General features: G+C 35.5%; 1 protein-coding gene across 1 annotated transcript in view; it reads left to right on the top strand.

The window, feature by feature from the left end:
- The window catches only part of LOC132548638 (solute carrier family 12 member 8-like), a 31,550-nt gene that overhangs the window by 7,053 nt on the left and 9,628 nt on the right, over positions 1–14,869 (top strand). Inside the window, exon 2 of the mRNA XM_060212514.1 lies at positions 8,989–9,297. Within this exon, the coding sequence (XP_060068497.1) occupies positions 9,082–9,297 (216 nt within the window). The 5' untranslated portion in view covers positions 8,989–9,081. The remainder of the gene's footprint in view (positions 1–8,988; positions 9,298–14,869) is intronic.

Genomic DNA, 14,869 nt, shown 5'->3' with positions numbered 1-14,869 from the left:
AAATGTCCTATAGATGTTCATGAAGCCTTCATTTAGTTTAAGAATATAACAATTCAAAAACCAATTTAAATGTCAATGAATTAACTCCCTTTGATAGTTTATCTTTGTATAAAATGTCTGTAATGGTTTCTGTGGTATTGTTTTTGGCTACAAATCATCAGGTGAAGATCAGTGGTTTAAAATTTCAGTACCTGTGGTGGTTTGTGTTTCTGAGGAAACTTTGAAACAGACAGATCTATGCTGATATTCTTCAGTCCTTGGGCAACACATTGTAGCCAAATTGCTCTGGGTGGCCTGTGATGGGCCTCTCCTATCTTGTTGACTGTGGTAGTCACCGTCTACTTCAAGAGGCCTTGGCCTCAGAACAACACTGTAGCTGGCTGTTCACTGAGAAAATTAAACCAGGCAAACTAACAAACAAAATTAGGTGACCAAGCAGTAAGACACTATTTTGTAACAAAAAATGACTCAGGTTTGTTCAAAATTTGGTACTTAAAGTTTATGGACTATGTATATATATATGTTGTAGCATTTACCAAGTATTATTGATTATTGTAATATGATTAGCATTTCTGTTTTCTATAATTGGAGCAATTAACATTACATGTTGTTGTGATATTGTTTAAATTTTACAATTCGTATCATCAAATGTTTAGCTTTCCATATTCGGTTACAAAAAAAGAATGAGAATATATTACTTGTCTATTGTAATTTCATGGGAGACAAGTTTTTCAGGTATTACAAGTTTTTGTTGACAACAATGACAGTAGGAAAAGCATGAATACCAGTGTCACTGATCTGAGCAGTTTGCATATAAGTAGAACGAAGGGTGCTACTGTCAGTAAATGCAAAATTGAATGACGCTTTGAAGTGATAAAATCTATGTAAGTTTCCTCCTGTGATTGATGTCTAGTATTAATCTAACTTCAGAGTTGAATATCAGTATGATTGTACATTATGTAGTGTTTTTTAAGCTGCTTCTTTAAATTCATAACAACAGTTTTGCACATTTATATAATCTAGTAACAATTTACGAAAAAAAAGAGATACTTGAGAAATTTTATTTTTCAAATTTGCATAAATTTTGAAGACCTCACATGATGAAGTGTTTGTAGTATCAAATACACATCGAGAGGGTGAGCTTATCACAGAATATGAAATAGCATCTGTTTAAACTCAAGTAAAGGATGGGCTTATTGACGATGTCCTTTTTAAGTAGTAAACAGACCTGAAATCTGCTGTATTAGAAATAAGTCACAGAAGTTTTCTCCCACCTGAGGCCCCATAAAGTTGAGGGCTGATACATTTGTGTGTGGCTATCCTTGAGATGCTGAAGTCAGCTACCTCACATCCTGTTTGTGGACTCAGGCAAATTGTCACCAAGGTAAAGTGTGCAGTGGTAATATTTGACACCAATCTTTTTCTCAGGTTTACACATCAGGATAAAAATCTGTCATGGTTGTAAGGCAGCCTTAGTCTAGAGGAATTTTCAGTGCAGTCTTTATTGACAAACACAGGTTTGAATTGGTTCATATTTCCGCACATATGGGAATGTTGTTTGTAATGAGATGTGATTGTATTGGAGACAAACTGTCTTTCATCATATAGATGAAAATGCATCAGCTTCAGTCAAATTTATAAAAATCTAAATGAACTCAAAATTTGGTTAACTGTAATATTTTGATAATTCAAATGATTTTGACATCTACATATAGTGAAGATGTGTCATGCAGCTGTGTTATTTGAATTCACGGTACACAATATTGATCATTGTTAATCAGATTTATAATCCCGCGATGCTTTGATCAAAATGTCAGTTATTTTTATCTATTGCTACTCTGATTTAATGTTCAGGGAGATGCTGAGATATACAAAGTCAATATAGCTATAACAATGTGTTGACACCAGTGTACCAGAATGTAACCTTATAAAATCTTTACATGCTATTGAGACAAATTCAATGATAATTTTGTTTCTCAGTGAAAAATGAGTATATTTTTTTAACATACATTTGAATCTGTTTGTTTTAATTTTGTGGTACAGTTGTTGCAAATTTAAATGGAATTTAAACTTCTAAAAAAAAATGTATTATCTGTGATAGTAAGTCCTCCCCTAACAGTGACCTACAAATGTAGCTACTCCCACATGCTGTTAACGATACAAAATTTAATAAATCTAGATCTTAATAAAATATCTGCAAGAAATGTGATCTAATATACCATTTTATATATATATATATTTGTATTTACATGGCACATGCATATTGTGTATCTACCAGAAAACGTCAAGATCAATTATCAAAATATTGAGTTACCTGAAACATACCAGTAGTATTAATTCATGTTTGTTGTAGTTAAACTAAGTATTAATTTATGTTTGCTGTAGTTAAACTAAGTATTAATTTATGTTTGCTGTAGTTAAACTAAGTATTAATTTGTGTTTGCTGTAGTTAAACTAAGTATTAATTTATGTTTGTTGTAGTTAAACTAAGTATTAATTTATGTTTGTTGTAGTTAAACTAAGTATTAATTTGTGTTTGTTGTAGTTAAACTAAGTATTAATTTGTGTTTGCTGTAGTTAAACTAAGTATTAATTTATGTTTGTTGTAGTTAAACTAAGTATTAATTTGTGTTTGCTGTAGTTAAACTAAGTATTAATTTGTGTTTGCTGTAGTTAAACTAAGTATTAATTTGTGTTTGCTGTAGTTAAACTAAGTATTAATTTGTGTTTGTTGTAGTTAAACTAAGTATTAATTTATGTTTGATGTAGTTAAACTAAGTATTAATTTGTGTTTGTTGTAGTTAAACTAAGTATTAATTTATGTTTGATGTAGTTAAACTAAGTATTAATTTATGTTTGATGTAGTTAAACTAAGTATTAATTTGTGTTTGTTGTAGTTAAACTAAGTATTAATTTGTGTTTGTTGTAGTTAAACTAAGTATTAATTTGTGTTTGCTGTAGTTAAACTAAGTATTAATTTATGTTTGCTGTAGTTAAACTAAGTATTAATTTGTGTTTGTTGTAGTTAAACTAAGTATTAATTTGTGTTTGATGTAGTTAAACTAAGTATTAATTTGTGTTTGTTGTTGTTTTACTTAGTATTAATTTGTATTAGCTATAGGTTTTGTGTATTCTGGTATGAGTAACCTTCAGATTACTTTCCTATTATGGTGACATGGGATTCACTTGTCATGAAAATTCTCCATTTGAAATAATCTTGAGGAGTGCTGTGTAATCTGTCCAGTTAAGGTATATATTCTGAATATCTATAACACATACATTCCACTATGTATTTCTTTGTACATGTTTAGTGTACAAATACCTGGTATACTTTAACCTTACCAGTAGGTACATGTATTAGACAGTAGTCCAGCAATACTGAAGGTGTATCAGAGGGCTTTTAAAGTCTTCAATAGATTGGAGTCAAACACTTTTATTTTTGTAAAGCATCAATGATCCACCTTTCAATTTTCGAGACACCTTGAGTCAGTTACAATGTTTTAACTTTATGGGCTATGTTTCAAAAGTGTTGTCATCTTGTGATGATTTTCTTTGTATGTTTGTTTACATTTCAATTTTGTAAAAAAAATTGCATCAACTGGTCATAACGTTTCTTAGGGATTTATGATTATTTTTCCATTTTAAAGATTTAAATATCAAATTTTGAAAATTTATGAAATTATTTTTTGGATTTGCTTTCAGTTAAGCTATCATGGTGATATTTTTCAACTATATTGATTCATAGAAAATGAGTATACTTTGCTTATTACTCAATGACCTGTCTTGAATTACGTAGTTAATAACAGAACAATTTTGTTTGGATGTTTAGAAACTAGTGTTTAATCTTATTGTCAATATTTCAAAAATTTGTATTTTGAATATCATTAATTATTGTATTATGTTATACATTCTAAACTTCCAAATATTTTTTTTTCATTTTATCATTTTTTTTTTATTCTGTAACTTTTTAATCCAGAAAAACGGGGATGTAACAGAGGTCATTTTTCATCTCAATGCCTCTGCTAGGAATCGAACCCGGGGCCCCTGGCTTACTAGTCTGACGCTCAACTAATCGAGCAAAAAAGAAGTTCTCTCTAGCCGAGTGGTATGTTGCGGCTAGTATTTTACCAGGGTTACATACTCCCCCTCCAGGAAATAACTCGTCCTCGAGTTTCCAGGGGTCACAGCGATGCTGGTTGGGCATGGCTAAGTACTAATTCCGGGTCCCTACATGGGCGCCAATGTAACAGGTCATTTTTCATCTTAATGCCTCTGCTAGGAATCGAACCCGGGACCCCTGGCTTACTAGTCTGACGCTCAACCAATCAAGCTAAAGAGAAGTTCTCTCTAGCCGAGTGGTATGTTGCGGCTAGTATTTTACCAGGGTTACAGGGATATTCTGTTGTTCTCATGATAAGTACATTTTTGTATGTGACATTAAGGGGAAACCATTATATATTCTCAATAGGATTTTCAGATTGAATAATGTATGATAGGAACTTATTTTTGTGTTGTACATAATGTAGAGAACAATATTGAAAAAGACATATTTTACTTTCATATTGTCTAATGGTTTGGTTAATATACAATTTTTACCTGTGGACTGATCCCTGTGTAAATGTAGTTGGGGAAATTTTAATCTTTGAAGAGAGATAAGAAACACACAATATCCACAGGATCATAAACTGGATTAAAGGCAAAGAAATGCAGATTTCCTACATCAGTGAATAAATATTTTTAGAAGTATGCTTTATTTAAACATTTTAAGGACTGAAAACAGGTATCATTATGTTAATAAATTTTATACTAAAAGTCTAAGAGACTTATAAAAGACTTGTAATCCCCAACTTAACACTGTCTTTTCAGCTTTATGTCAGGGTTGAAAATTACTTACAATAAACATTCCATTTGGTCTTAGGACTTGTATTCATTGTAACGGAATGATGGGGTGTATTTTCACTAGCTACTCACCAGGCCCAAACACCTTGTATATGAAAGTCTGGTCCATTTTTCTATATGCATGTTGTTAGTATATGAATCAATCTCAACATGTCATTGTCCATGATCTGCCTTGTGTTTGTAATTTATTTGGTGTTTAAGATTGCTTGATAACAACTACAAACAAATTGTACAAAATAAATTATGAAATATCAAGGACACCTGGACTAGGTTTACAGTGACTATTGCCATTGAGTAAATACAGTTCACTGTATTGTAATAGGAAGGAGTATTGAAAAACACCCTGCCCCCACAGAGGTTGTAACCTTTGATCTCTAGCAGGACATTCTACCTCTTCACTGAAGGGGAATTCTGATGATCCGAAACTCAAAATTACCTGTACTCTCAACTTCTACCCTACTTGCTCCTCATAAACTCTTAGACCCTGAAGACAAGAACAACCCAGGTTCTGTATCTCTGTGGCAGCATCTCAATCCCAAAAGTGATTAAGCACTTACCCTTGGAATGGTCAATAGCACTAGATTCATAACAGGAAGAAACAATGAAACACAATGAAAAGCAGCATTCCCTGACCATTGTTTGATCTTGATAGTGACCCTTCAATCTCTAGCTGGACCTACGGGAAATTGTTGTTAGACCAGGTTGGTACAGCAATCTGTACTCTCATAACTTCTACTATTATGATGCTTTCATTTCTGTAAATGGCAAAGGAAAAATGCAGTTAAGTCAGACTTGTTTCTCCATTACACTGCATACTCATCCCTTTTATGAGCCCGCAGTCTCGGAACAGTGAAGCTTTTGAAATTACTTTAATCCACCACAGAACGTCAGTCTGTCAGTCATTTAGTCAAAAACAACATAATTCAGACTAAAGACATTTAACACCTGACTATTTTTCAAAAACTACAACTTGATTTGGATGTCCAACATGGATGTTGTTGGTCAGTTTGTTTTCCGTATGTCCAGATACAATCACTCTCATACAAGTAAAAATTTGAAAAAAATGAATACCTGACATTTTTTAGAAGACTGTAGAAAACTTAACATTTTGTAGTATTATATTAAGGCGGTTGATGATTCTGTATTTTATATATCTGCCTGTTTATTCAGTTAGAAGTAACCATCCATGAAGGAATACTGTTTGTCAAAGGTAAAATATATTCTGTTTGCTTATAATTTTGTACTCTTTTTGACCCCAACAATTATAATTGAAGCAAAAAATACAAAGTTCTGACTTTATCTCGAATTTTGCACTAACAATATACATGTACTTTAATATTTTGTTGATAAAGGGGGAACTTTTGTGATTCAGCAGTAGCTCAGGTGCAGGATATTACTGGAACGTGCCAGGAATACCTTGATTTCTTATGACTTAATTCATGCTATGTTGCAGCAGTTGACATATATGACACTACAAAATATAGTGTTGTCAAATCACATTACTTGTTTGGTTTTGAACTTCGATTCGATATGTAAACTGTCATTCTTTTACAACCAGATTAAAATTAGTTTTTATCAGCTTTGATAATGATTCATGCTTAATGACCAGGATGGAAGCATATGTTTATTGTGGAGGCATGTTGTTGGGGTACTTGAGGGAGACGAGGCTACTGGTATTGATTTACTGATAGAGGACACTTAAAAGTGGTGGACAAATGACCCATTACCTTTTCATGATATCTTCCTAGTTGACCTGTTTAGATAGAATGATATAGGCTGTTTTTTAATGTAGATATATGTTTAATAGTGGAATGGGTAGTTAAAAATTCCCCTAATACAAACCACCAAAGGGTTTGATCAAACTTATTGTGATCACAAGTACTCTCAAGGTCAATGCTTCATATCTAGGATGATCGAAAATTCCTTCTAGTGTGGAGACTTGGAGGTAAGTCCTAATATTAAAGGAAAAAATGTCCAAGAATGCCAGAGCTTTTTTCAGATGTTAGCTGACCTTGTCTTGACCTTGCACATGTTACAATTTTAAGATTTAAGCCATAATCTTGTTGGTCAGTCAAGGTTAAAAGGTCAAAGTCTACTCGACCACTTTGCAATGAATGTTATTGTTTGTACTTTATTAAGTTCACAGACCGTTAAACAGAAATGTATTAAGGTATAATTTACATATTTCAATGTGGTAAAATCAGATTCTGCATACATCTGGTAAGATTTTTCTATCGTCATGCCCCTTGAAATTATGTCAACGGTAGGATTATAAAACTGAATGAAAAAAAATCAAACTGGATCAAACTGACTATCATTACTCCTGTATTGTAATCAGTTTGTTCAGTCTTTAACGGAAGTTTGTTCATGTGCAGCATCTTTTTATGTTTGTATTCATATTGTAGTCATTTGACATACAGAGAAAGAGGGAGAGAGAGAGAGAGGAAGGGAGGATAGAAAGAGAGAGAGATAGTCACATGTTTGTATTCATATTGTAGTCATTTGACATACAGAGAAAGAGGGAGAGAGAGAGAGAGGAAGGGAGGATAGAAAGAGAGAGATAGATAGTCACATGTTTGTATTCATATTGTAGTCATTTGACATACAGAGAAAGAGGGAGAGAGAGAGGGGGGAAGGGAGGATAGAAAGAGAGAGATAGATAGTCACATGGAGAAAGAGAGAGAGAAAGAGAGAGAGTCGCATGGATAGAAAGGGAGAGAGAGGAAGAGAGATTCACATGGAGAGAGAGGGAGGGAGAGAGGGAGGGAGAGAGCATCACATGGAGTGAGAGAGGGAGAAAGAGAGAGAGAAGGGAAGGAAGGAGAGAAAGAGAGAGAGATAGTCACATGTTTGTATTCATATTGTAGTCATTTGACATACAGAGAAAGAGAGAGAGAGAGGGAGAGAGAGAGAGAGAGGAAGGGAGGATAGAAAGAGAGAGATAGATAGTCACATGGAGAAAGAGAGCGAGAAAGAGAGAGAGTGACATGGAGAAAGAGAGGGAGAGAATCACATGGATAGAGAGGGAGAGAGAGAGGAAGAGAGCATCACATGGATACAGAGGGAGAGAGAGGAAGTGAGATTCACATGGAGAGAGAGGGAGGGAGAGAGGGAGGGAGAGAGCATCACATGGAGCGAGAGAGGGAGAGAGAAAGAGAGAGAAGGGAAGGAAGGAGAGAGAGAGAAAGAGAGAGAGATAGTCACATGTTTGTATTCATATTGTAGTCATTTGACATACAGAGAAAGAGAGAGAGAGAGGGAGAGAGAGAGAGGAAGGGAGGATAGAAAGAGAGAGATAGATAGTCACATGGAGAAAGAGAGTGACATGGAGAAAGAGAGGGAGAGAATCACATGGATAGAGAGGGAGAGAGAGAGGAAGAGAGCATCACATGGAGAGAGAGAGGGAGAGAGAGAGAGAGAGAAGGAAGGAAGGAGAGAAAGAGAGAGAGAGAGATAGTCACATGGAAAAAGAGAGAGCGAGAAAGAGAGAGAGTCACATGGAGAAAGAGAGGGAGAGAATCACATGGATAGAGAGGGAGAGAGAGGAAGAGAGATTGACATGGAGAAAGAGGGAGAGAGGGAGAGTGAGGGAGAGAGGGACGGAGAGAGAGCATCACATGGAGAGAGAGAGAAGGAGAGAGAGAGTCACACGGAGGGAGAGACAGAGCAAAAGAGAGTAACATGGAGATCGAAAGAGAGAAAGAGAGAGAGTCACATGGAGAAAGAGAGGGAGAGAATCACATGGAGAGAGAGGGAGAGAGAGGAAGAGAGATTCACATGGAGAGAGCGGAAGAGAGAGAGAGAGAGAGCAGAAATAAAAAGAGAAAGGGAAGGATGAACAGACGTTTATTAATTTGAAAGAATGAATGAAGTGTTCTGACCAGAAGCTTCCAGTACTTTAAGTTTACATATTTGTTCAATACATTGATAAGTAATAATTCAAGCTTCAAAATAATCTTTTCTTTCATTTTAGGAGAAAATGGATTCTATTGAAATAATAGAATTTGCCAGAAAAATTAATTAACTAAATTACAGGATGAAAGCTTTGTCATTCTATGTTTCTTCTAATTTTTTTTACTTATGTTTTAGTAGGAGAAAGTTAAGATGTCACAAAAACATGGACTGTAAGGACACCCCAAACTTTCTGAGTTGCGTTGCTTCTTTCTGCCATAATTATCCATCATGTCTGGGTCATCTGATGAGAATGCTGCACTGATGGCGTCGGCTGGTGAAGGATCTAGACAGAAGAGGAAGAAGTCGCCAGACTGGAGTCGTTTTGGACTGAGCGCAGACCAACAGGAGGCAGGAGAGGTGAAGAGGTATGCGCATGCAGATGTTGAGGATGGGTACCAACAAGTGGATGATGGAAAACAGAATGAGCTGTTTAGGGAAGATCAGGTAATTTAAATATATATCAGATATAAGGGGCTGCAGTTGCTGAGTGGTCAAGCACTCAAGATCTCTATCTCTAGCCCTCCACCTCTTGGTCATAGATTTGAGGCCTATGTTGGACAGTCACTAGGCATTGACTTCAGGTTGACGGTCTTTTTCCAGGAACTCTAGATTTCCTCTACCACCCAAATCTGATACATCCCTAAAATGACCCTGGCTTTTGATAGGATGTAAAACAACACTAAATATTCAGTTGTACTGACTCTCTGTAACTCGCCAGTCAGTCATTATGATATTGTGGATTTATTGACCATATCCAGGGCTCGCGCTGGCGATCGCCAATGGCGCCATTGGCGAAAGTGAAATGAGATTGGCGATTTCAAATTTCTATTGGCGAAAATGCCGATTACAGACATTTCCAGTCACCGATGTCACTGGCGTTTAACTTATTTGTAACGAGTGACACGGTAAATTTTGCTCCGACATCGTGGTGTACTACACGTTCACGGTTGACTGACTCACGCAGCTGGGGCAAGGTCAGCTATCGGAACTCTTTTGTGTTTTGACAGAAACGTTTACCTGTCTAAACAGCAACACGCCTGAAAAGAAAATCGCCAATTATCCAATGATGTCTCCATTGTCTCAATCCGAGATAGCCTCTGCCGTGAACAATAAGGTAAGTTGGCTGAAGGAAAGATGTTGTTTTATCGGGAATTGGCTTACGGTAGGTGGATCATTAGGTGTGTCGATGTCGTTAATTGGGCACGAGTTTGTGATTTCTGCAGACATAACTTAGTAAACTAGTGTATTTGAAAGGGCCCGAAATGGGCTTTTTGATCGACAATCAAAATAGCAAGAAACACAAGATATAATTTCGTTGTTTTTACACTATGTTGCCGATTTTGTTTTATATTTTTGTACATATTTTGGTCACATCAGATTTGGCCCTTCACTGAGATAGATCGTTAGATGAAATGGGAAAACGTAAACTCCCCTTTAGTGATAGGGATGGGAAAGTACCCAGATTGTCACCATTTGGTTTTAAGACACCATCTATTGAAAAGGAAAATGATAGTCCTGATCAGGTTACTAACAGGGGCAGTAGTTCAAGAAAGTTTCTAGATAGTTGGAAAATTGGCAGGCCATGGCTAAAATATGACCCAGAGCAAAAGCTCATGTTTTGTGACATATGTATTAAGGCATTAGTTAGAAATAGTTTCACTGATGGCTGCAGTATCGTGAAGAAGAAGTGCTTGGTTAAGCATGAGAAAGGATCAGTATATACAACTATTCATCATTTATGAACAGAAAATTATGTAAATTTAGATTAAGTAATTCAGAAATACTATACAGCCTGGAGGATGGTACAATGTAGTTACTCATTACAGCCTGCTTGGCACATGAATTAGAAACACAATCTTTTAGTTTAACGATTATGTCTTTATTATCTCTGAAGTGTTTTTAAGAGATATATTACTTAGGAAGTTACTGTAATAAGTATAATACTTTGATGGTGTAAAATAAGGTTCAATATAATCCTGTATCTCTCTGCAAATGTCCAATTCTATTCTAAATTTTATTTTCAATTTTACAGATGAGAACTCTCACTCTGCTGCTTTGGCAACACAACAGCAAACTGTCGAGATGCAGAAGGCCTGTAATAATTCCATGTTTATAAACTCTTTTACCATATACTGTGTTATGTTTGATGTATTGTTGTTAAAACAGTGAATAAATAATGTAATTATATAATTAGCATATGTGTTTTTATTATATGAGGAAATTAAGGGCTCGTCGGGTGAGGGTGAGTTCCGGAATCTGTTCGCACGCTTATAGAAAAAAAAATTTGGTTTGGCGAAACTGAATTTTGACCCAGAGGTAGCCCTGATATCTAGGGTTGCATCAGGGACAGGACTTCCAGGAACCCAAGGCTCTGTCTTTTCCCTATAGCATATGTAGGGGCACCATTCCCTAGTGTTGTTACCATATCAGTATGGATATCCTTAGGGGCTAGGCCTTTCTCATGCAAATATTGAATCACTGCTCTTTCAGCGATTTTGTCCATTTTGCAAAAGTCACTTGCCTTGTTTGCCTTTAGAGTGCTACCTTTCAACATAAACTGACCAAATGACGCCAGTCTTCAGGTTCATGGCCTTAAATAGTCAGGTAATATTGGTGCTGAAAAGGACATCCCTGCTTAACTTCTTCAGGACAAGACTTACAACTTATCAATCAGTCCTCATATTATTCACAGTGCCTAACATATGTTGCTGTCTTACGCTAACAATCACTCGATTAAAACTAAAATGATTTTAAATCTCTTGGGTTTAGTTGTCACAGTTTCCATGCCTATGATAATGATGTAATGGTGAAGTGCTGGGTATCATTTATTGTTCCAAGATAACTGACATGTCTTTGGTTAGGTTATATCATATGGCATTGTCCTGCGAATGTGAACACAGAATATTTTAGGTTTGTATTGAAGGTCAAGGCAATATAAGCAAGGTCAAGGTAACTGATAAAAATCTTTAAGTTGTATACATACAAGTAGAAAGTTTCAGGGGTAAGTCTGGTGAGCAAAAATGTGATGATTGTTACAGATAGATAGAATATGATAATCTGAATATTGATGATACATGTTAACATGTAATGAGTCGGTATATATTTGACTCGAAAAATGAGTTTCAGCTCATGTGTGTGAAGAACATGTCTATTTCATAACTATTTTGACCCTTGAGATTGATGATTTGACTCAAAATTGCCATTAAGATCAAAGGTCAACTGAATGCCTTAGATAAGGCCTATTGGTTGGTAGATATGGTCTGAGATATAGTCAACTGACATATAGTTTGAAAAATTCAAAAGTTCATGGGTGCATGACAAGACCATTAGTTAAACTGTACTTCAGATTAAACTAGGGCTTTTTGTGCTTCTTTTAGAAGACTGTCAAGGGTATTGAAATTAGAGGGGAATTGTATGACAAAATCTCAAATTAGGAAAAATCATTCATAATCTATAGGTTTATTTCAGCTATTTTATCTTGTACATTGCTGAATAGACATATCCTCAGCCATCAAAACCTAGACAAACTGTGCAATTTTATGGTTGTCGGTTTAACTGCAATTTTGTTTGGATTGTGATTCTTAGATTGGGAAAATATAATGATTTTACTTTTGGGATGTCTTCTCTTAAAAAAAAGCCCAAAAATATCTCAAAAGTGTAAGGAAAGTCAGCAAAGTAAAAAAAAAGGTAACCTGATGCACATGGTTTAGAACTTGATGATGACTATGACTTTGCATGTTTGTGTGTTAGTTTATAGAAGCAGCTGTTTTCAGACTGTTGTGAATCAGGTCTGTATATAAATTATATAAAATCAATGGCCTCCTGTTGCCGTACTGTCTAATTCCCCACACGTTTGTACAAGTCTACACCAGTGCATCATATACATAATTATGTTGTCTTTTTATCCCAGACACAGACTCTCTCCTGACTTGTTATATTTATAATCCATTTTCCTATATTTTATGAGTGGATTTATTTTGAGACACTTATGAAACAGAGAAGATAAAAAGAGTTTCCAAATAGCTGTATACAGATTTTGGCACAATATTTTTTAATACATTATCAATTTTTGACAAGTATTAGCACAATAATAATTTTTCATTCACAATAATTACTATATAAGCTAGTTATAGAAGTCGTATATTAGCACTACACTATCAGCCTGAAATTGAATGGAAAAAGATGCAGGTTAATTGCAGGGACATCATAGTTGTTGATACACAAGATTGTAGGAATCTTTTAATCTTACTCCTGTTCTGATGAAAATACAAGGCATTTTAATGACAGAGAAAACTGGAACACTTAATCAGGTGCAAACACACCTGGCAGGTGACCCTGGCATCCTTCGTATCTGATTCAGTAACAATTTTGGTTTGAGCTGCTAAAAACTTGCAGGTGCTCAGGATGGTTTTTTTTTCAGGTCTATAATGAGTCCGATCCTCAAATCAAAATCATGTCCATATTTAATTTCCAAAATCTGCAATTCACTCCTTAAAACTTCCTTCACAATTAGCTAATGTTCTTCCCAAAGTGAGGTAGAAATGCCCCTTTCAATAACTGTGAAAAGTGTAGACTTTAGTTAGAAGCTGTACAGATAGATTAAGGTTTCATTTTTGAGCTCAGCTCATTTTGACAGACATCAATTTGAAAGCTCACTGTATATAATCAGCAATAAGCCTTTATTGCGATTAATTTAACTAGAAACTCAAGGTCATTGTCTAGCAATAAGCCCACCCCTGACTTTGTGTCAGAAGCTAGGTGTTGCAACTTTTGGACTTACTGCAGGATAGTATGGTATTCAACACAGTCAGTGTCTACGCCCCAAGGTGGTACGGGTCACTATGTGTCCTTCTTTGATAACCTTGAAAAGTATAGTTAATACCTCCATATATATGTGTGCTCTTTTGATACTAGTTACCGCCATCACATTAGGGGAGAACACATCTCCTCTTTTAACAAAATAAAAAAGCAACAAAAAATTGGAACCAAGATTATTATTGACCTGTTAAATTAATCAGTATCCATAAACATGGAACATACATGGACAAAATTGATTACTATATGGCCTTACATTGACCCGATATTGATATGGTTACCATGGTGATTGATAAGGCTTTATTTATTGTTATTATTGATTGGATGTCTTTCCTTTTCACGATCACCTGACTTTGCACTGTTGGGCAGTGTAACATTATCACAATCCTCACCTCGCACGGTTTGGTAGTGTAACACTGTCACAGGGTGAAATGTCTCCAGTGTAACAATTACACCAGTATGTACATCAACATACATACATAGAAGTTATAGTGACAATATGGACAAGTAAATTGTCAAATACTCACGACAATAACCCCTTTATCGAGAAATGAAATATTACACAAGTTACATTACATACATAAAACATAGCCAAATTTACAAACTACATTGTTTATAATCAAGATTATTGATATAAAATTTCCTGAAGGCCCTTTAGCAGGAGCGAAAAGATGTTGATTCAAATATTAATTCATCTGTGCAGTAGTCACTGAGACTAAGTACACTTAAGATTTTAATTTATTATGCCCCCGCCATTTATGGCCGGGGCCATATAGCGTTGCCCATGTCCGCCCGTCCTGTCGCATCGCATCGCGCCGCGTCCCATCCCGTCCCGTCGCGTCGCGTCCCAAATCAGTATATACCACCTAACAACTTCATTCGGACCTTTCACTATTATTTCACATGGGGGGGGGGGCGGGGGCATTCATGTCTTACAGACATTTTCTAGTTTTATCATATAAGTTGCACCATCATGGCTTAATTGTTGTGGAAAAATTCAGAAGTGTACTTCAGGGATGTTTTCAGTGTAATGTTGCCTGGAAGAAGTCTAAAGGTGAAACTGATTGTTGAATATGTCAGCAATAGTAACCATGATACACTCTACCCAACACTTAGTGAGTAGGAGTAGTGGCAAATAGTTAAGACTGTGTGTCAAGGTTAAAGGTCGAAAGTCACACTTTTTTTTTTTTTTTTTTTAAAA

This window comes from Ylistrum balloti, unplaced genomic scaffold (genome assembly GCF_031769215.1).
Source record: "Ylistrum balloti isolate Yb309-2 unplaced genomic scaffold, AGI_CSIRO_Ybal_v1 Utg370022, whole genome shotgun sequence".
NCBI classification, from domain to species: Eukaryota; Metazoa; Mollusca; class Bivalvia; order Pectinida; family Pectinidae; genus Ylistrum; species Ylistrum balloti.
This window is presented reverse-complemented; position numbering and strand designations above follow the sequence as displayed.